Source organism: Hyperolius riggenbachi, chromosome 6 (assembly GCF_040937935.1).
Source record: "Hyperolius riggenbachi isolate aHypRig1 chromosome 6, aHypRig1.pri, whole genome shotgun sequence".
NCBI lineage: Eukaryota > Metazoa > Chordata > Amphibia > Anura > Hyperoliidae > Hyperolius > Hyperolius riggenbachi.
This window is the reverse complement of record NC_090651.1, coordinates 349,395,922-349,420,098: the sequence shown is the minus strand read 5'-3', so window position 1 is coordinate 349,420,098 and position 24,177 is coordinate 349,395,922. Positions and strand designations below refer to the sequence as shown.

General features: G+C 44.8%; 1 protein-coding gene across 5 annotated transcripts in view; it reads right to left on the bottom strand.

Annotated features, from left to right (window-relative positions):
- ZNF362 (zinc finger protein 362) overlaps positions 1–24,177 on the bottom strand; it is an 89,644-nt gene that overhangs the window by 9,631 nt on the left and 55,836 nt on the right. For all 5 annotated transcript variants that reach the window (XM_068241606.1, XM_068241607.1, XM_068241604.1 and 2 more), the window contains exons 4-6: positions 22,709–23,030; positions 7,553–7,777; positions 4,313–4,391 (exon numbers count right to left, since the gene is read on the bottom strand). In XM_068241606.1, the coding sequence (XP_068097707.1) occupies positions 4,313–4,391; positions 7,553–7,777; positions 22,709–23,030 (626 nt within the window). The remainder of the gene's footprint in view (positions 1–4,312; positions 4,392–7,552; positions 7,778–22,708; positions 23,031–24,177) is intronic.

Here is a 24,177-nt window from a genome sequence, read left to right as displayed (position 1 = left end):
TAACAGGAACATTAAGAAAAAAAATGGAAAAAATTCATTATTTCTCAGTTTTCAGCCATTATAGCTTTAAAATAATACATGCTACCATAATTAAAACCCACGTATTTTATTTGCCCATTTGTCCCGGTTATTACACCATTTAAATGATGTCCCTATCACAATGTAAGGCGCCAATATTTTATTTGTAAATCAAGGTGCATTTTTTTAGTTTTGCGTCCATCACTATTTACAAGCTTATAATTTAAAAAATATTAGTTGTATACCCTCTTCACATGCATATTGAAAACGTTCAGACCCTTAGGTAACTATTTACTGTATTTTTTGGACTATAAGACTCACTTTTTCTCCTCCCAAAAGTGGGGGGGGGGGGGAAGTCTCTGCGTCTCAGGGCTCGTTTCCACTATAGCGAATCTGCATGCGGTGTCTGCATGCGGATTCGCATAGGCAATGCAAGTGGATGGGGCTGTTTCCACTTGTGCGGCTGCGGGAGCGTTTTTTTGTGCGGCAGAAATCTGCACGGCAGAGCCGTCAGATTTCGCGTGCGAGAGGAATGCACGCGAATCGCCGCTAATGCTTTTAAATAGGGAAACCGCATGCGGGTTGAGCATGCGTTTTTTGCCGCGAATTCGCATGCGATTTCGCATAGGTATAATGTTAATTTACACAGGCAGTGACATGGTTAAATTCGCACATACCCTTACCTATGTGGAATCGCATGCGAAATCGCGGCAAAAACCGCATGCGGAATCGCACCCGCATGCGATTTTGTCCGCGGTGGAATGCAGGCGATTCCGCACCGCAACAGTGGAAACGAGCCCTTATAGTCCAAATGCAGGGAGTTCCTGACTTGTGAACGCCTGCCAATACCAACCTCCAACCCGCCGCAATGTCGGGTACTCCCTGTACTGTGCCATGCAGAGGAGGACACTGGGAGAAATGGAGGACACAAGGAGGACAGAGGCTGACGCATGAGGGATGGAGGAAGACACATGAGGTACAAGAGAGGCACAAAGGGGGCATAATCCACAAGATGCCCCTTCACCATGGATGCACCAGGTTTGATATATATTTTTTTCCCCTGGTTTTTGACCTCTAAACTTAGGTGTGTCTTATAGTCCGAAAAATACGGTATGTATTTTGTTGTTTTTTTTTTTATTTGTAATTTTTTTTTTTTTAGTTAAACATTTTATTGGGGTATGTTTTGGGTGTGGGAGGTAAACGGTTAATTTTAAATGTCATTTATTGAGTCTTTTTGTAATAAAAATGTATGTGCATGTAGTTTTACTATTTAGCCACAAGATGGCCAGTGATTTTTTTTTTTGTTTTTCTATCCTGTGAGCTAGCACTCTCACTCTCAGCTATAAAGATTCCTGAGAAAAGCCAGACTGAATGCTCAGTCAGGGATTTTATCAGGGCTGGTAAGAAGCAAGCTGAGCAGTGAAGAATGAAACAGAGAGCAGGGTAGGTGTTTTCTCTAATGTTCCCACTGATATATTTGGTAAAATACATGAGGATGCTTCGTCTCTGGTTCACTTTAAGTCCAAATCCAGAGTTGTCTGAAAGAAAATCATTTATCCACGTTTCATCACACTGAACTCAACTTACAATCTCCCAGAATGCAACCTGTTTGTAAGCAGAGGATAGCCTGTAATATGAAGGAGAGTGGAGTGGGAATGCATTGGGTGCAGAGAACAAGAGCTGTATTAATGTCTGGAGAATGAACAGGACACAATATATATTTGTTTAAAGAGAACCCGAGGTGTGTTTGAAGAATGTTATCTGCATACAGAGGCTGGATCTGCCTATACAGCCCAGCCTCTGTTGCTGTCCCAAACCCCCCTAAGGTCCCCCTGCACTCTGCAATCAGACATAAATCACAGCTGCGCTGTGCTGACTGTGTTTACATCTGTAGTGTCAGTCTTAGCTGCTTCCCCGCCTCCTACAGAGCTCCGGTCCCTGCCCCTGTCCCTTCCCTCCAATCAGCGGGGAGGGAAGGGATGCAGGCGGGGACCAGAGTTCTGCAGGAGGTGGAGAGAGCAGCAGACTGACACTATAGAGATAAACACAGCCTTCTCTGACAAGCTGTGTGTCAGCAGAACGGCTGTGATTTATGCAGAGTGCAGGGGGACCTTAGGGGGGTTTGGGATAGCAACAGAGGCTGAGCTGTATAGGTAGATCCAGCCTCTGTATGCAGATAACATTCTTTAAACCCACCTCGGGTTCTCTTTAAAGGGTGGTTTAAAGGACAACTGAACTGAGAGAGATGTGGAGGCTGCCATATTTATATATTTATTTCCTTTTAAAATACCGGTTGCCTGGCAACCCTGCTGATCTATTTGGTTGCAGTAGTGTCTGAATCACACACCTGAAACAAGCATGCAGCTAATCTTGTCAGATCTGACAATAATCTCAGAAACACCTGATCTGCTGCATGCTTGTTCCGGGTCTATGGCATTAGAGGCAGAGGATCAGCATTCAGCAGGATAGCCAGGCAACTGGTATTGCTTAAAACGAAAAAAAAAAAAAATATGGCAGCCTCCATATCCCTCTCGCTACAGTTGTCCTTTAACCACTTCCGTATCAGCAGTCTCTGCCCCTTTAAGGACCAGCGACTGCTAGCACGGTAAAACACCGCTTCCCGACGAATCGCCGCACACAACTGCCGCTCTCGCCGGTCACGACCCTGCCCCATTGCCGCAAGCTCCTCTCTCTGCTGGCTCCTGACACTATCTATCAATGGGAGCCAATGTGATTGGCTCTCCATGATCACGTGGTCAGGAGCCAATTAAAGTGGCTCCTGACCTTCTAACAGAGCTTTGCCGTCTTATAGATGGCAGAGCTAGCGAACTGCGGCGGGTTCAGAGCGGCGAGATCAGCGGGGACGCCTCGTTCATCAGGACATTGAATCAACGTCCAGTCAGAGCGGCAGCACCACCTGCCGGACGTAGATTCAAACTGCGTCAGTCCGGAACCAGTTAAGGATGTGTCTGAAGATTGTGAGTGGCAGAGAATCCTGGGCATTACACAGAAGAGTTGCACAGGGAGTATAAGGCCTGGAAGGAGTCTTGGGTAGGAAAGTGCAAGGAGCAGGCTAGAAAAATTTCATATGAGGAGCAGAGACTATGGATGGATTATTATATGGGGAGTGGGAAGGAGTTACACGACAAGATAAGTTATCAAGTGCTTTATTAGAGAGGGTTAGTATCACCAATAATGGTAACTGAAAACCAAAGAGGGGCAGCATCAGAGGAGCGGAAGAAGAGGTGGATGAAAGGGGCAGCAGAGGTCAGTAGGGATTGGCAGAGAGGGGCAGCATCAGAGGAGAGGGAGGAGAGGTGGATGAAAAGGGCAGCAGAGGTCAGTAAGGATTGGCAGAGAGGGGCAGCATCAGAGGAGCGGGAGGAAAGGTGGATGAAAGGGGCAGCAGAGGTCAGTAGGGATTGGCAGCATCAGAGGAGCGGGAGGAAGGGTGGATGAAAGGGGCAGTAGAGGTCAGTAGGGATTGGCAGAGAGGGGCAGCATCAGATGAGCAGGAGGAAAGGTGGATAAAAGGGGCAGCAGAGGTCAGTAGGGATTGGCAGCATCAGAGGAGCGGGAGGAAAGGTGGATGAAAGGGGCAGCACAGGTCAGTAGGGATTGGCAGAGAGGGGCAGCATCAGAGGAGCGGTGGCTGAGACTGGCAGCAGAGGTCAGCAGGGATTGGCAGAGAGGGGCAGCATCAAAGGAGTGGAAGGAGAGGTGGATAAGATGGACAGCAGGGATCAGTAGGGAATGACAAAGAGGGGCAGCATAAGAGGAGCAGGAGAAGAGGTGGATGAGGAGGGCAGCAGAGATTGGCAGAGAGGGGCAGCATCAGAGAAGTGGGAGGAAAGGTGGTTGAGAGGGGCAGCAGAGCTCAGTATGGATTGGGAGAGGGGCAGCATCAGAGGAGCGGGAGGAAAGATGGATGAGAGGGGCAGCAGAGGTCAGTATGGATTGGGAGAGGGGCAGCATCAGAGGAGCGGGAGGAAAGATGGATGAGAGGGGCAGCAGAGGTCAGTATGGATTGGGAGAGGGGCAGCATCAGAGGAGCGGGAGGAAAGATGGATGAGAGGGGCAGCAGAGGTCAGTATGGATTGGGAGAGGGGCAGCATCAGAGGAGCGGGAGGAGAGGTGGATGAGACAGGCAGCAGAGAAAGGACATATTGTCCAAATTAGCAGTCTGTCGATGTAAAGCCCTGAAAGCAGAAGGTGCCAACAGGCCACAGTACACGGGGGAACAACTATGTCTATGTCACTGTTGCAGGAACAATGTGATTACTGAATATCTTACCTGCAGATTGGAAAGTTGGGTGAAAGCCTTCTCACAGGCGGGCTGTGGGCACTTGTAGGGCCGATCCCCAGTGTGAATCCTGCAACACAAGACTGCATGATACATACAGGGCACAGCCGCTACATACAGCATAACACAGTGACTACACACAACAGAACATGGAGACTACACAGACACACAGCTACTACACACAGCACAACTACACACAACAACACACACACACACAGCACAACATAGACTGCAAAAAAACCACACACCTTACAACATACTGACATACAAACTACACACAGTATATCACGCAACACAGACACAAAACAGACACACACATAGCTGTTACTATTGGCAAGATCAGTTGTTCCCACCAGTGGCAGCACCGGGTCTGTGTCACCCTTTCCTGGCTTCTAACAGAGTGCAGCATCTTTGTCCACATAAGTGCATACAAAGAAATGAGCCCTTCGTAAAATACACAGTACAAAAAGACATGGCCGCCAGCAGCCAATCAGTAATGCGAGGTTACCAGCAGCCAATCAGTAATGCGAGGCTACCAGCAGCCAATCAGAAACGTCAAGCTACCAGCAGTCAATCAGTAACGCCATAGCAAAGAAATGAACAGCGCTACTTAAAAACAGATGAGTGCTTACCTGCAAAAAAGTGCACACCCCACTCATGGGATTCAAATACACAATGAGCATACACATGACCTGTCTACCACTTGGAGGATGTTAGTTTCACTAACAATTTGCAATTTGTTAGGTACTTGTCCCTCCCACTGTCGAAGAAGTCTTTCCTCCATGGGAGGGGACCTAACACTAACTAAATTCTACCTATGCATATGCATAGCCTGGGCGCGCTACCAGTAAAATTGAGAATTGCGCAAAAAAAGTGGGATCAGCGCATCACCAGGCCGCCTCTGATTGGCCTCAGCTCAGAGATGCGCTGAGCCCCCCCAGAAACTGCAAACGCACCTTGAACCCAAACAGAGGCTCTGCATATACACCAATGGAAAACTATTAAGTGGGAGCAGCTGACCAGAAATAAATCAATCAAACATAGCAAAGAAATGAACAGCGCTACTTAAAAACAGATGAGTGCTTACCTGCAAAAAAGTGCACACCCCACTCATGGGATTCAAATACACAATGAGCATACACATGACCTGTCTACCACCAGGCTATGCATATGCATAGGTAGAATTTAGTTAGTGTTAGGTCCCCTCCCATGGAGGAAAGACTTCTTCGACAGTGGGAGGGACAAGTACCTAACAAATTGCAAATTGTTAGTGAAACTAACATCCTCCAAGTGGTAGACAGGTCATGTGTATGCTCATTGTGTATTTGAATCCCATGAGTGGGGTGTGCACTTTTTTGCAGGTAAGCACTCATCTGTTTTTAAGTAGCGCTGTTCATTTCTTTGCTATGTTTGATTGATTTATTTCTGGTCAGCTGCTCCCACTTAATAGTTTTCCTTTGGTGTATATGCAGAGCCTCTGTTTGGGTTCAAGGTGCGTTTGCAGTTTCTGGGGGGGCTCAGCGCATCTCTGAGCTGAGGCCAATCAGAGGCGGCCTGGTGATGCGCTGATCCCACTTTTTTTGCGCAATCAGTAACGCCAGGCTACCAGCTGCCATTAAGGAACGCCAGGCTACCAGCAGCCAATCAGGAACACCAGGCTACCAGCAGCCAATCAGGAACACCAGGCTACCAGCAGCCAATCAGGAATGCCAGGCTACCAGCAGCCAATCAGGAATGCCAGGCTACCAGCAGCCAATCAGTGATGCCAGGCTACCAGCAGCCATTAAGGAACGCCAGGCTACCAGCAGCCAATCAGGAATGCCAGGCTACCAGCAGCCAATCAGGAATGCCAGGCTACCAGCAGCCAATCAGTGATGCCAGGCTACCAGCAGAGAACCAGTAACGCCAGGCTACCAGCAGCCAGTGATGCCAGGCTACCAGCTGCCATTAAGGAACGCCAGGCTACCAGCAGCCAATCAGGAACACCAGGCTACCAGCAGCCAATCAGGAACAACAGGCTACCAGCAGCCAATCAGTGATGCCAGGCTACCAGCAGCCAATCAGTGATGCCAGGCTACCAGCAGAGAACCAGTAACGCCAGGCTACCAGCAGCCAATCAGTAACGCCAGGCTACCAGCAGCAAATCAGGAATGCCAGGCTACCAGCAGCCAATCAGTGATGCCAGGCTACCAGCAACCAATCAGTAACGCCAGGCTACCAGCAACCAATCAGGAATGCCAGGCTACCAGCAGCCAATCAGTAACGCCAGGCTGCCAGCAGCCAATCAGTAACGCCAGGCTACCAGCAGCCAATCAGTAATGCCAGACTACCAGCAGTGCTAACCAGTAATGCCAGGCTATCAGCAGCCAATCAGTAACCCCAGGCTACCAGCAGCCAATCAGTAATGCCAGGCTACCAGCAGCCAATCAGTAATGCCAGGCTACCAGAAACCAATCAGTAATGCCAGGCTACCAGCAGCCAATCAGTGATGCCAGGCTACCAGCAGCCAATCAGTGATGCCAGGCTACCAGCAGCCAATCAGTGATGCCAAGCTACCAGCAGGAAATCAGTAATGCCAGGCTACCAGCAGTGCTAACCAGTAATGCCAGGCTACCAGCAGCCAATCAGTAACCCCAGGCTACCAGCAGCCAATCAGTAATGCCTGGCTACCAGAAACCAATCAGTAATGCCAGGCTACCAGCAGCCAATCAGTGATGCCAGGCTACCAGCAGTGCTAACCAGTAATGCCAGGCTACCAGCAATGCTAACTAGTAATGCCAAGCCAGTACCCTCCAGCCAGTGCCAGCTGATAATGCCAGACCGCTACCTACAGCGAGTGCCAGTACTTCAGTAAGCCTAGGCAGAGCTGTTCCTGCACACACGCAAGTAGTTAGAGAGCTAGCTGATGAAAAGGGGCACACTGCTAATGGGTCCTTGCTTATAGCACAAAAATTCACCTTAGGCTAAGCCAGATAGTCAACCTAAAAAAAGCAAACTAGCCATTCAGGCAAGTAAGTCAGATTAGCAAGGACGCACAGCCAATCGTGTAAATCAGCCAGAGACTATGCCAACAACAAGGTGCTTAACATTGAAATATTTGTATGGTTTTTATTTTGAAAATGGTGGGAACCACTGGAGCCAAGCACAATGCAGAAAAGCCACCCTATGTTTAGTGGTTACAGATGATTAACTGCAGTTTCCACTTACTGGGGAGAAAGTGTGCCGACATACCTGGTGTGCTGCTGGAGATGAGAGAGCTGGCGGAAGGATTTCTCACAGTACGAGCAGTGATAGGGCTTGACGCCGAGGTGGATGCGCAGATGCTGCGCTAGATATGAAGCGTTGGCAAATGATTTGGAGCAGTGCGGGCACTTGTGAGGTTTGGCCTCTGTGTGGGACTTCGAGTGAATCTGCATCTCTGACTTGGTGAAGAAGGTGAGAGGACATATTTTACACCTACACCAGAGAAAAGAGAAGAACAAAAGTGTCACACTTTACACCAGAGAAAAGAGAAGAGCAAAAGTGTCACACTTTACACCAGAGAAAAGAGAAGAGCAAAAGTGTCACACTTTAAACCAGAGAAAAGAGAAGAGCAAAAGTGTCACACTTTATACCAGAGAAAAGAGAAGAGCAAAAGTGTCACACTTTCTACCAGAGAGAAGAGAAGAGCACAAGTGTCACACTTTAAACCAGAGAAGAGCAAAAGTGTCACACTTTACACCAGAGGGAAGAAAAGAGCAAAAGTGTCACACTTTACACCAGAGGGAAGAGAAGAGCAAAAGTGTCACACTTTACACCAGAGGGAAGAGAAGAGCAAAAGTGTCACACTTTACAACAGAGCGAAAAGAAGAGCACAATTATCATACTTTACACCTGTGATAAACACCCAATCCCGTTGCACTATACCTGTCTGCCATGCACACGGCCAACGTGGTTGCCGTAGTAAGGCAGGTGCATGTGTCAATCGAACATGCACTTGGCGGCACTGATTTTCAACCAATTTATTATAATATTGGAACCGGACAGTTAATCGGCCGCCAAGTTGCCTGATGTATGGCGCCCTTTACTGTTTCTGTCAAAGCTCTTTGTTTGCTAGAACCCTACACCAGATAAAGAGGAGGGCACAATCATCACACATTACACCTACACCAGATAAAGAGGAGGGCACAATCATCACACATTACACCTACACCAGATAAAGAGGAGGGCACAATCATCACACATTACACCTACACCAGATAAAGAGGAGGGCACAATCATCACACTTTACACCTACACCAGATAAAGAGGAGGGCACAATCATCACACTTTACACCTACACCAGATAAAGAGGAGGGCACAATCATCACACTTTACACCTACACCAGATAAAGAGGAGGGCACAATCATCACACTTTACACCTACACCAGATAAAGAGGAGGGCACAATCATCACACTTTACACCTACACCAGATAAAGAGGAATGCACAATCATCACACTTTACACCTACACCAGATAAAGATGAGGGCACAATCATCACACTTTACACCTACACCAGATAAAGAGGAGAGCACAATCATCACACTTTACACCTACACCAGATAAAGAGGAGATCACAATCATCACACTTTACACCTACACCAGATAAAGAGGAGGGCACAATCATCACACTTTACACCTACACCAGATAAAGAGGAGGGCACAATCATCACACTTTACACCTACACCAGATAAAGAGGAGGGCACAATCATCACACTTTACACCTACACCAGATAAAGAGGAGAGCACAATCATCACACTTTACACCTACACCAGATAAAGAGGAGAGCACAATCATCACACTTTACACCTACACCAGATAAAGAGGAGGGCACAATCATCACACTTTACACCTACACCAGATAAAGAGGAGGGCACAATCATCACACTTTACACCTACACCAGATAAAGAGGAGGGCACAATCATCACACTTTACACCTACACCAGATAAAGAGGAGGGCACAATCATCACACTTTACACCTACACCAGATAAAGAGGAGGGCACAATCATCACACTTTACACCTACACCAGATAAAGAGGAGGGCACAATCATCACACTTTACACCTACACCAGATAAAGAGGAGGGCACAACCATCACACATTACACCTACACCAGATAAAGAGGAGGGCACAATCATCACACATTACACCTACACCAGATAAAGAGGAGGGCACAATCATCACACATTACACCTACACCAGATAAAGAGGAGGGCACAATCATCACACTTTACACCTACACAAGATAAAGAGGAGGGCACAATCATCACACTTTACACCTACACCAGATAAAGAGGAGGGCACAATCATCACACATTACACCTACACCAGATAAAGAGGAGGGCACAATCATCACACATTACACCTACACCAGATAAAGAAGAGGGCACAATCATCACACTTTACACCTACACCAGATAAAGAGGAGGGCACAATCATCACACTTTACACCTACACAAGATAAAGAGGAGGGCACAATCATCACACTTTACACCTACACCAGATAAAGAGGAGGGCACAATCATCACACATTACACCTACACCAGATAAAGAGGAGGGCACAATCATCACACATTACACCTACACCAGATAAAGAGGAGAGCACAATCATCACACTTTACCCCTACACCAGATAAAGAGGAGAGCACAATCATCACACTTTACACCTACACCAGATAAAGAAGAGGGCACAATCATCACACATTACACCTACACCAGATAAAGAGGAGGGCACAATCATCACACATTACACCTACACCAGATAAAGAGGAGAGCACAATCATCACACATTACACCTACACCAGATAAAGAGGAGAGCACAATCATCACACTTTACCCCTACACCAGATAAAGAGGAGAGCACAATCATCACACTTTACACCTACACCAGATAAAGAGGAGGGCACAATCATCATACTTTACCCCTACACCAGATAAAGAGGAGAGCACAATCATCACACTTTACCCGTACACCAGATAAAGAGGAGAGCACAATCATCACACTTTACACCTACACCAGATAAAGAGGAGAGCACAATCATCATACTTTACTGCTACACCAGATAAAGAAGAGAGCACAAGCATCACACTTTACACCTACACCAGATAAAGAGGAGGGCACAATCATCACACTTTACCCCTACACCAGATAAAGAGGAGGGCACAATCATCACACTTTACACCTACACCAGATAAAGAGGAGGGCACAATCATCACACTTTACCCCTACACCAGACAAAGAGGAGGGCACAATCATCACACTTTACACCTACACCAGATAAAGAGGAGGGTACAATCATCACACTTTACACCTACACCAGATAAAGAGGAGGGCACAATCATCACACTTTACACCTACACCAGATAAAGAGGAGGGCACAATCATCACACTTTACACCTACACCAGATAAAGAGGAGGGCACAATCATCACACTTTACACCAACACCAGATAAAGAGGAGAGCACAATTATCACACTTTACACCTACACCAGATAAAGAGGAGAGCACAATCGTCACACTTTACATCTACACCACTACACCAGATAAAAAGGAGGGCACAATCATCACACTTTACACCTACATCAGATAAAGAGGAAGGCACAATCATCACTCTTTACCCCTACACCAGATAAAGAGGAGAGCACAATCATCACCCTATACCCCTACACCAGATAAAGAGGAGAGCACAATCATCACACTTTACACCTACACCAGATAAAGAGGAGGGCACAATCATCACACTTTACACCTACACCAGATAAAGAGGAGGGCACAATCATCACACTTTACCCCTACACCAGATAAAGAGAAGGGCACAATCATCACACTTTACACCTACACCAGATAAAGAGGAGGGCACAATCATCACACTTTACCCCTACACCAGATAAAGAGGAGAGCACAATCATCACACTTTACACCTACACCAGATAAAGAGGAGAGCACAATCATCACACTTTGCACCTACACCAGATAAAGAGGAGGGCACAATCATCACACTTTACACCTACACCAGATAAAGAGGAGAGCACAATCATCACACTTTACACCTACACCAGATAAAGAGGAGGGCACAATCATCACACTTTAAGCTGGCCATACACCAGATAAAGAGGAGAGCACAATCATCACACTTTACCCCTACACCAGATAAAGAGGAGGGCACAATCATCACACTTTACACCTACACCAGAAAAAGAGGAGGGTACAATCATCACACTTTACACCTACACCAGATAAAGAGGAGGGCACAATCATCACACTTTACCCCTAAACCAGATAAAGAGGAGAGCACAATCATCACACTTTACACCTACACCAGATAAAGAGGAGAGCACAATCATCACACTTTACACCTACACCAGATAAAGAGGAGAGCACAATCATCAGTCTTTACCCCTACACCAGATAAAGAGGAGGGCACAATCATCACACTTTACACCTACACCAGATAAAGAGGAGAGCACAATCATCACACTTTACACCTACACCAGATGAAGAGGAGGGCACAATCATCACACTTTACACCTACACCAGATAAAGAGGAGAGCACAATCATCACACTTTACACCTACACCAGATAAAGAGGAGAGCACAATCATCACACTTTACACCAGATAAAGAGGAGAGCACAATCATCACACTTCACACCAGATAAAGTGGAAAGCTCAATCATCACACTTTACACCTACACCAGATAAAGAGGAGGGCACAATCATCACACTTTACACCTACACCAGATAAAGAGGAGAGCACAATCATCACACTTTACACCTACACCAGATAAAGAGGAGAGCACAATCATCACACTTTACACCTACACCAGATAAAGAGGAGAGCACAATCATCACACTTTACACCAGATAAAGAGGAGGGCACAATCATCACACTTTACACCTACACCAGATAAAGAGGAGAGCACAATCATCACACTTTACACCAGATAAAGAGGAGGGCACAATCATCACACTTTACACCTACACCAGATAAAGAGGAGGGCACAACCATCACACTTTACACCAGATAAAGAGGAGGGCACAATCATCACACTTTACACCTACACCAGATAAAGAGGAGAGCACAATCTTCACACTTTACACCTACACCAGATAAAGAGGAGGGCACAATCATCACACTTTACACCAGATAAAGAGGAGGGCACAATCATCACACTTTACACCTACACCAGATAAAGAGGAGGGCACAACCATCACACTTTACACCAGATCAAGAGGAGGGCACAATCATCACACTTTACACCTACACCAGATAAAGAGGAGGGCACAATCATCACACTTTACACCTACACCAGATAAAGAGGAGGGCACAACCATCACACTTTACACCAGATAAAGAGGAGGGCACAATCATCACACTTTACACCTACACCAGATAAAGAGGAGGGCACAATCATCACACTTTACACCTACACCAGATAAAGAGGAGAGCACAATCATCACACTTTACAGCTACACCAGATAAAGAGGAGGGCACAATCATCACACTTTACACCTACACCAGATAAAGAGGAGAGCACAATCATCACACTTTACACCAGATAAAGAGGAGGGCACAATCATCACACTTTACACCTACACCAGATAAAGAGGAGGGCACAATCATTACACTTTACCCTTACACCACATAAAGAGGAGGGCACAATCATCACACTTTACACCTACACCAGATAAAGAGGAGGGCACAATCATTACACTTTACCCTTACACCACATAAAGAGGAGGGCACAATCATCACACTTTACACCTACACCAGATAAAGAGGAGGGCACAATCATCACACTTTACACCTACACCAGATAAAGAGGAGGGCACAATCATCACACTTTACACCTACACCAGATAAAGAGGAGGGCACAATCATCACACTTTACACCTACACCAGATAAAGAGGAGAGCACAATCATCACACTTTACACCAGATAAAGAGGAGGGCACAATCATCACACTTTACACCTACACCAGATAAAGAGGAGGGCACAATCATCACACTTTACACCTACACCAGATAAAGAGGAGGGCACAACCATCACACTTTACACCAGATAAAGAGGAGGGCACAATCATTACACGTTACACCTACACCAGATAAAGAGGAGGGCACAATCATCACACTTTATACCTACACCAGATAAAGAAGAGGGCACAATCATCACACTTTACACCTACACCAGATAAAGAGGAGAGCACAATCATCACACTTTACACCTACACCAGATGAAGAGGAGGGCACAATCATCACATTTTACCCCTACACCAGATGAAGAGGAGGGCATAATCATCACACTTTACACCTACACCAGATAAAGAGGAGAGCACAATCATCAGTCTTTACACCTACACCAGATAAAGAGGAGGGCACAATCATCACACTTTACACCTACACCAGATAAAGAGGAGAGCACAATCATCACACTTTACACCTACACCAGATAAAGAGGAGAGCACAATCATCACACTTTACACCTACACCAGATAAAGAGGAGAGCACAATCATCACACTTTACACCAGATAAACAGGAGGGCACAATCATCACACTTTACACCTACACCAGATAAAGAGTAGAGCACAATCATCACACTTTACACCTACACCAGATAAAGAGGAGAGCAAAATCATCACACTTTACACCTACACCAGATAAAGAGGAGGGCACAATCATCACACTTTACACCTACACCAGATAAAGAGGAGAGCACAATCATCACACTTTACACCTACACCAGATAAAGAGGAGAGCACAATCATCACACTTTACACCTACACCAGATAAAGAGGAGAGCACAATCATCACACTTTACACCAGATAAAGAGGAGGGCACAATCATCACACTTTACACCCACACCAGATAAAGAGGAGGGCACAACCATCACACTTTACACCAGATAAAGAGGAGGGCACAATCATCACACTTTACACCTACACCAGATAAAGAGGAGGGCACAATCATCCCACTTTACACTTACACCAGATAAAGAGGAGGGCACAATCATCACACTTTACACCTACACCAGATAAAGAGGAGGGCACAATCATCACACTTTGCCCTTACACCACATAAAGAGGAGGGCACAATCATCACACTTTACACCTACACCAGATAAAGAGGAGAGCACAATCATCACACTTTACACCTACACCAGATAAAGAGGAGGGCACAATCATCACACTTTACACCTACACCAGATAAAGAGGAGGGCACAATCATCACACTTTACACCTACACCAGATAAAGAAGAGGGCACAATCATCACACTTTACACCTACACCAGATAAAGAGGAGGGCACAATCATCACACTTTACACCTACACCAGATAAAGAGGAGAGCACAATCATCACACTTTACACCTACACCAGATAAAGAAGAGGGCACAATCATCACACTTTACACCTACACCAGATAAAGAGGAGGGCACAATCATCACACTTTACACCTACACCAGATAAAGAGGAGGGCACAATCATCACACTTTACACCTACACCAGAAAAAGAGGAGGGCACAATCATCACACTTTACACCAGATAAAGAGGAGGGCACAATCATCACACTTTACACCAGATAAAGAGGAGGGCACAATCATCACACTTTACACCTACACCAGATAAAGAGGAGAGCACAATCATCACACTTTACACCTACACCAGATAAAGAGGAAGACACAATCATCACACTTTACACCTACACCAGATAAAGAAGAGGGCACAATCATCACACTTTACACCTACACCAGATAAAGAAGAGGGCACAATCGGCACACTTTACACCTACACCAGATAAAGAGGAGGGCACAATCATCACACTTTACACCTACACCAGATAAAGAGGAGAGCACAATCATCACACTTTACACCTACACCAGACAAAGAGGAGGGCACAATCATCACACTTTACACCTACACCAGATAAAGAGGAGGGTACAATCATCACACTTTACACCAACACCAGATAAAGAGGAGGGCACAATCATCACACTTTACACCTACACCAGATAAAGAGGAGGGCACAATCATCACACTTTACACCTACACCAGATAAAGAGGAGGGCACAATCATCACACTTTACACCAACACCAGATAAAGAGGAGAGCACAATTATCACACTTTACACCTACACCAGATAAAGAGGAGAGCACAATCGTCACACTTTACATCTACACCACTACACCAGATAAAAAGGAGGGCACAATCATCACACTTTACACCTACATCAGATAAAGAGGAAGGCACAATCATCACTCTTTACCCCTACACCAGATAAAGAGGAGAGCACAATCATCACCCTATACCCCTACACCAGATAAAGAGGAGAGCACAATCATCACACTTTACACCTACACCAGATAAAGAGGAGGGCACAATCATCACACTTTACACCTACACCAGATAAAGAGGAGGGCACAATCATCACACTTTACCCCTACACCAGATAAAGAGAAGGGCACAATCATCACACTTTACACCTACACCAGATAAAGAGGAGGGCACAATCATCACACTTTACCCCTACACCAGATAAAGAGGAGAGCACAATCATCACACTTTACACCTACACCAGATAAAGAGGAGAGCACAATCATCACACTTTGCACCTACACCAGATAAAGAGGAGGGCACAATCATCACACTTTACACCTACACCAGATAAAGAGGAGGGCACAATCATCACACTTTACACCTACACCAGAAAAAGAGGAGGGCACAATCACACTTTACACCTACACCAGATAAAGAGGAGAGCACAATCATCACACTTTACACCTACACTAGATAAAGAGGAGAGCACAATCATCACACTTTACACCTACACCAGATAAAGAGGAGAGCACAATCATCACACTTTACACCTACACCAGATAAAGAGTAGGGCACAATCATCACACTTTAAGCTGGCCATACACCAGATAAAGAGGAGAGCACAATCATCACACTTTACCCCTACACCAGATAAAGAGGAGGGCACAATCATCACACTTTACACCTACACCAGAAAAAGAGGAGGGTACAATCATCACACTTTACACCTACACCAGATAAAGAGGAGGGCACAATCATCACACTTTACCCCTAAACCAGATAAAGAGGAGAGCACAATCATCACACTTTACACCTACACCAGATAAAGAGGAGAGCACAATCATCACACTTTACACCTACACCAGATAAAGAGGAGAGCACAATCATCAGTCTTTACCCCTACACCAGATAAAGAGGAGGGCACAATCATCACACTTTACACCTACACCAGATAAAGAGGAGAGCACAATCATCACACTTTACACCTACACCAGATGAAGAGGAGGGCACAATCATCACACTTTACACCTACACCAGATAAAGAGGAGAGCACAATCATCACACTTTACACCTACACCAGATAAAGAGGAGAGCACAATCATCACACTTTACACCAGATAAAGAGGAGAGCACAATCATCACACTTCACACCAGATAAAGAGGAAAGCTCAATCATCACACTTTACACCTACACCAGATAAAGAGGAGGGCACAATCATCACACTTTACACCTACACCAGATAAAGAGGAGAGCACAATCATCACACTTTACACCTACACCAGATAAAGAGGAGAGCACAATCATCACACTTTACACCTACACCAGATAAAGAGGAGAGCACAATCATCACACTTTACACCAGATAAAGAGGAGGGCACAATCATCACACTTTACACCTACACCAGATAAAGAGGAGAGCACAATCATCACACTTTACACCAGATAAAGAGGAGGGCACAATCATCACACTTTACACCTACACCAGATAAAGAGGAGGGCACAACCATCACACTTTACACCAGATAAAGAGGAGGGCACAATCATCACACTTTACACCTACACCAGATAAAGAGGAGAGCACAATCTTCACACTTTACACCTACACCAGATAAAGAGGAGGGCACAATCATCACACTTTACACCAGATAAAGAGGAGGGCACAATCATCACACTTTACACCTACACCAGATAAAGAGGAGGGCACAACCATCACACTTTACACCAGATCAAGAGGAGGGCACAATCATCACACTTTACACCTACACCAGATAAAGAGGAGGGCACAATCATCACACTTTACACCTACACCAGATAAAGAGGAGGGCACAACCATCACACTTTACACCAGATAAAGAGGAGGGCACAATCATCACACTTTACACCTACACCAGATAAAGAGGAGGGCACAATCATCACACTTTACACCTACACCAGATAAAGAGGAGAGCACAATCATCACACTTTACAGCTACACCAGATAAAGAGGAGGGCACAATCATCACACTTTACACCTACACCAGATAAAGAGGAGAGCACAATCATCACACTTTACACCAGATAAAGAGGAGGGCACAATCATCACACTTTACACCTACACCAGATAAAGAGGAGGGCACAATCATTACACTTTACCCTTACACCACATAAAGAGGAGGGCACAATCATCACACTTTACACCTACACCAGATAAAGAGGAGGGCACAATCATTACACTTTACCCTTACACCACATAAAGAGGAGGGCACAATCATCACACTTTACACCTACACCAGATAAAGAGGAGGGCACAATCATCACACTTTACACCTACACCAGATAAAGAGGAGGGCACAATCATCACACTTTACACCTACACCAGATAAAGAGGAGGGCACAATCATCACACTTTACACCTACACCAGATAAAGAGGAGAGCACAATCATCACACTTTACACCAGATAAAGAGGAGGGCACAATCATCACACTTTACACCTACACCAGATAAAGAGGAGGGCACAATCATCACACTTTACACCTACACCAGATAAAGAGGAGGGCACAACCATCACACTTTACACCAGATAAAGAGGAGGGCACAATCATTACACGTTACACCTACACCAGATAAAGAGGAGGGCACAATCATCACACTTTATACCTACACCAGATAAAGAAGAGGGCACAATCATCACACTTTACACCTACACCAGATAAAGAGGAGAGCACAATCATCACACTTTACACCTACACCAGATGAAGAGGAGGGCACAATCATCACATTTTACCCCTACACCAGATGAAGAGGAGGGCATAATCATCACACTTTACACCTACACCAGATAAAGAGGAGAGCACAATCATCAGTCTTTACACCTACACCAGATAAAGAGGAGGGCACAATCATCACACTTTACACCTACACCAGATAAAGAGGAGAGCACAATCATCACACTTTACACCTACACCAGATAAAGAGGAGAGCACAATCATCACACTTTACACCTACACCAGATAAAGAGGAGAGCACAATCATCACACTTTACACCAGATAAACAGGAGGGCACAATCATCACACTTTACACCTACACCAGATAAAGAGGAGAGCACAATCATCACACTTTACACCTACACCAGATAAAGAGGAGAGCAAAATCATCACACTTTACACCTACACCAGATAAAGAGGAGGGCACAATCATCACACTTTACACCTACACCAGATAAAGAGGAGAGCACAATCATCACACTTTACACCTACACCAGATAAAGAGGAGAGCACAATCATCACACTTTACACCTACACCAGATAAAGAGGAGAGCACAATCATCACACTTTACACCAGATAAAGAGGAGGGCACAATCATCACACTTTACACCCACACCAGATAAAGAGGAGGGCACAACCATCACACTTTACACCAGATAAAGAGGAGGGCACAATCATCACACTTTACACCTACACCAGATAAAGAGGAGGGCACAATCATCCCACTTTACACTTACACCAGATAAAGAGGAGGGCACAATCATCACACTTTACACCTACACCAGATAAAGAGGAGGGCGCAATCATCACACTTTACACCAGATGAAAAGAAGGGCACAATCATCACACTTTACACCTACACCAGATAAAGAGGAGGGCACAATCATCACACTTTGCCCTTACACCACATAAAGAGGAGGGCACAATCATCACACTTTACACCTACACCAGATAAAGAGGAGAGCACAATCATCACACTTTACACCTACACCAGATAAAGAGGAGGGCACAATCATCACACTTTACACCTACACCAGATAAAGAGGAGGGCACAATCATCACACTTTACACCTACACCAGATAAAGAAGAGGGCACAATCATCACACTTTACACCTACACCAGATAAAGAGGAGGGCACAATCATCACACTTTACACCTACACCAGATAAAGAGGAGAGCACAATCATCACACTTTACACCTACACCAGATAAAGAAGAGGGCACAATCATCACACTTTACACCTACACCAGATAAAGAGGAGGGCACAATCATCACACTTTACACCTACACCAGATAAAGAGGAGGGCACAATCATCACACTTTACACCTACACCAGATAAAGAGGAGGGCACAATCATCACACTTTACACCAGATAAAGAGGAGGGCACAATCATCACACTTTACACCAGATAAAGAGGAGGGCACAATCATCACACTTTACACCTACACCAGATAAAGAGGAGAGCACAATCATCACACTTTACACCTACACCAGATAAAGAGGAAGACACAATCATCACACTTTACACCTACACCAGATAAAGAAGAGGGCACAATCATCACACTTTACACCTACACCAGATAAAGAAGAGGGCACAATCGGCACACTTTACACCTACACCAGATAAAGAGGAGGGCACAATCATCACACTTTACACCTACACCAGATAAAGAGGAGGGCACAATCATCACACTTTACACCTACACCAGATAAAGAGGAGAGCACAATCATCAGTCTTTACCCCTACACCAGATAAAGAGGAGGGCACAATCATCACACTTTACACCTACACCAGATAAAGAAGAGGGCACAATCATCACACTTTACACCTACACCAGATAAAGAAGAGGGCACAATCATCACACTTTACACCTACACCAGATAAAGAGGAGAGCACAATCATCACACTTTACACCTACACCAGATAAAGAAGAGGGCACAATCATCACACTTTACACCTACACCAGATAAAGAGGAGGGCACAATCATCACACTTTACACCTACACCAGATAAAGAGGAGGGCACAATCATCACACTTTACACCTACACCAGATAAAGAGGAGGGCACAATCATCACACTTTACACCAGATAAAGAGGAGGGCACAATCATCCCACTTTACACCAGATAAAGAGGAGGGCACAATCATCACACTTTACACCTACACCAGATAAAGAGGAGAGCACAATCATCACACTTTACACCTACACCAGATAAAGAGGAAGACACAATCATCACACTTTACACCTACACCAGATAAAGAAGAGGGCACAATCATCACACTTTACACCTACACCAGATAAAGAAGAGGGCACAATCGGCACACTTTACACCTACACCAGATAAAGAGGAGGGCACAATCATCACACTTTACACCTACACCAGATAAAGAGGAGGGCACAATCATCACACTTTACACCTACACCAGATAAAGAGGAGAGCACAATCATCAGTCTTTACCCCTACACCAGATAAAGAGGAGGGCACAATCATCACACTTTACACCTACACCAGATAAAGAAGAGAGCACAATCATCACACTTTACACCTACACCAGATAAAGAGGAGGGCACAATCATCACACTTTACACCTACACCAGATAAAGAGGAGAGCACAATCATCACACTTTACACCAACACCAGATAAAGAGGAGAGCACAATCATCACACTTTACACCTACACCAGATAAAGAGGAGGGCACAATCATCACACTTTACACCCACACCAGATAAAGAGGAGGGCACAATCATCACACTTTACACCTACACCAGATGAAGAGGAGGGCATAATCATCACACTTTACACCTACACCAGATAAAGAGGAGGGCACAATCATCACACTTTACACCTACCCCAGATAAAGAGGAGAGCACAATCATCACACTTTACACCAACACCAGATAAAGAGGAGAGCACAATCATCACACTTTACACCTACACCAGATAAAGAGGAGGGCACAATCATCACACTTTACACCCACACCAGATAAAGAGGAGGGCACAACCATCACACTTTACACCACATAAAGAGGAGGGCACAATCATCACACTTTACACCTACACCAGATAAAGAGGAGGGCACAATCATTACACTTTACACCTACACCAGATAAAGAGGAGAGCACAATCATCACACTTTACACCTACACCAGATAAAGAGGAGGGCACAATCATCACACTTTACACCTACACCAGATAAAGAGGAGAGCACAATCATCACACTTTACACCGGAGCACAATTATCACACTTTACACCTACACCAGATAAAGAGCAAAGCGCAATCATCACACTTTACCCTTACAACACATAAAGAGGAGGGCAAAATAATCCCATGTTAGGCCTCTTGCACACTGCAAGTGATTCCGATTCAGATTCCGCTTTTTAATCAGTTTTTACATCCGATTCAGATTCTGATTTGCAGTGTGCAGGGAGCAAACTGCAAATCGGAATCTGAATCGGATGTAAAAACTGATTAAAAAGCGGAATCTGAATCTGAATCACTTGCAGTGTGCAAGAGGCCCTTACACTTATGGCGTAAAAAAAAAGGGAACACAATCATCAAAATTAAAACTCTTTACGCCTACACCAGGAAAGACAAATGTACAGTACATCACACTTTACACATGGCATGCTTAAGATGAAGTGACTTTTTAGATAATATGGCAGGACTGGAAGGACGCTGGCATTCTGACTACACAGGTTTCCTTTAATATGAAACAAGAGAGGCTGTGAGCCCTACCAGCCTGTAGCGACTTGGTACCCTTGAGGAGCCAGGAGATATGTCTATCCATGGCAGGAATATAAGAATAAACAACTTCCAGCACAACATTTGTCTAACAAGTATATTACCTTTAAGTGTAAATAAACCAACACGTCCCTATGCAGATCTACATTATCCCATTAACAGTTTTTAATAGTCATCTCGTTTGAGATGGTGCACGGCTTTTGACCTCATTAGGCAGAACTTGTGCTGTAAATCGTTGGAATGCTTTGATGTCTCTCTGCTAGCAGAAAATATAGAAACTGAAACCAGAAGTCCTCTGTTATTGTTTCACACTGCCCCCTTGTGACAATTGGCCATAAATACACATTACAGCAGTACTAATTAGAAGCAAGGAAATGTAACCAATAAGAAATTAAAAAAAAAAAGTGATAAAATAAATTGGCCTGGAACACTTGCAAGCCTCTAAATAAATTGGCTACTAAAGGGTTAAGTATGGAAAATGCAAGAGAGATGCAATGCGAGAGTAAAGGAAACGTTTCCTCAGTGAGATAAATGTAATCCCTCTCACCTGTAAGTTTTGCCCTCTTTCCCAATGTCTCCTGAAGCCAGGAGAGGGTAAGGAACAACAAGCACTGGGTGACCCGTTGGGTGCTCTGCCTTGATCTTCTTGCGCCCCCTCTCAGGTTTGGTGGGCCCCAACAAGCTGTGACCTTGGATGGTCTTTAGGGAGTCCAGCATTGGCTGGCTGGTGATTCCTGAGATGAGAGTTGGCGAGGTGGCGATGAGTCGAGTCTGGCTGTTGGAAGTTGGAGTGGAGGGGGTGCAACTGCTGGTACCGGTGCTGGATTCTGACGTGCTGACATTTGTGCGGGGGGACGACAGACCCAACCCTGGAGAAAACAAGAAAAGTAGCAAGAAGTAAGGGGTGGTGGAGAAACGTTCCTCAAAAGGAAGGGACAGAAAAGAAGAGGTAAAAAAAAATATCAAACACACCGTAAAATTTGGAGTGGTCACTAAACAACAAAGAGATTATGAGCTTCAATTCACTAAGATCCGTTCGGTAAAAATTTCATGTTTGGTAATGCAGTAAAAAATATCTTTATTGAGCATTCACTAAAGACTTTCACACATGTGGTGATAGTTTGGTAATTTACCAGAAAAAAAAACTGCATGACAAGTCACAAAGAATTTTACTTTATGCGGTATTTTATTCTGTATGTGATGGACTATTGCAGTGCAGGGAAAATGTAGGAAAGATGTGATACTGACAGCAATGTTTTATTATACTGACAAGTGCAAGTCCAAGCTGCATAAAATTAACATAAAGTTTGTATCAGCTCAAAACCACTAGCATCTTATTAACCATTTTTCATTATTAGACAATATTATTGTTAACTTAGGAAATATGTTTTTTATTTATTTTCTTATTTTCCTGAATAAGTTAATTAGTTTTCACCTTTCCTCTGCTTTATTTCATCCCTTCTATAACTTGCCAAATGACTGTCTGTTAATTACAGACAGCTCCAGGGTGGAGATACCGAACTTGTGCTACCGCCAGGGCTGTCGGAGTCGAGGAGTTGGAGCAATTTTTGGGTACCTGAAGTCAGAGTTGGTAGTTAAATAAACTAAGGAGTCAGATGATTTTCCTACACACTGCATGGGGCTTGGGAGTCGGAGTCGAGGAGTCGGAGCAATTTTGGGTGGAGTCTGAGGTTTCATAAACTGAGGAGTTGGAGTCAGATGATTTTGTACCGACTCCACAGCCCTGGTTACCGCATGCTGTAATATTTGTCAATTGTCAGTAATTTACGTCATTCGTTGGTAATTTCAGTTTTCTGTGCTGTAACAGCCTTAGTGAATTGACACTTCACAAAATGTTGGGTAAAATCTGCTGTTTTCTGCATTACCGAACGCAACAATGCTTTGTGAATGGAAGCCGATGAGGAGAATCTCGTAGCGCTACAGTACAGAATTGTGTCAACATGTCACCATCCTTGTGACAATGACAAATTGCCACATTAGTCTCAGTTTATTCCA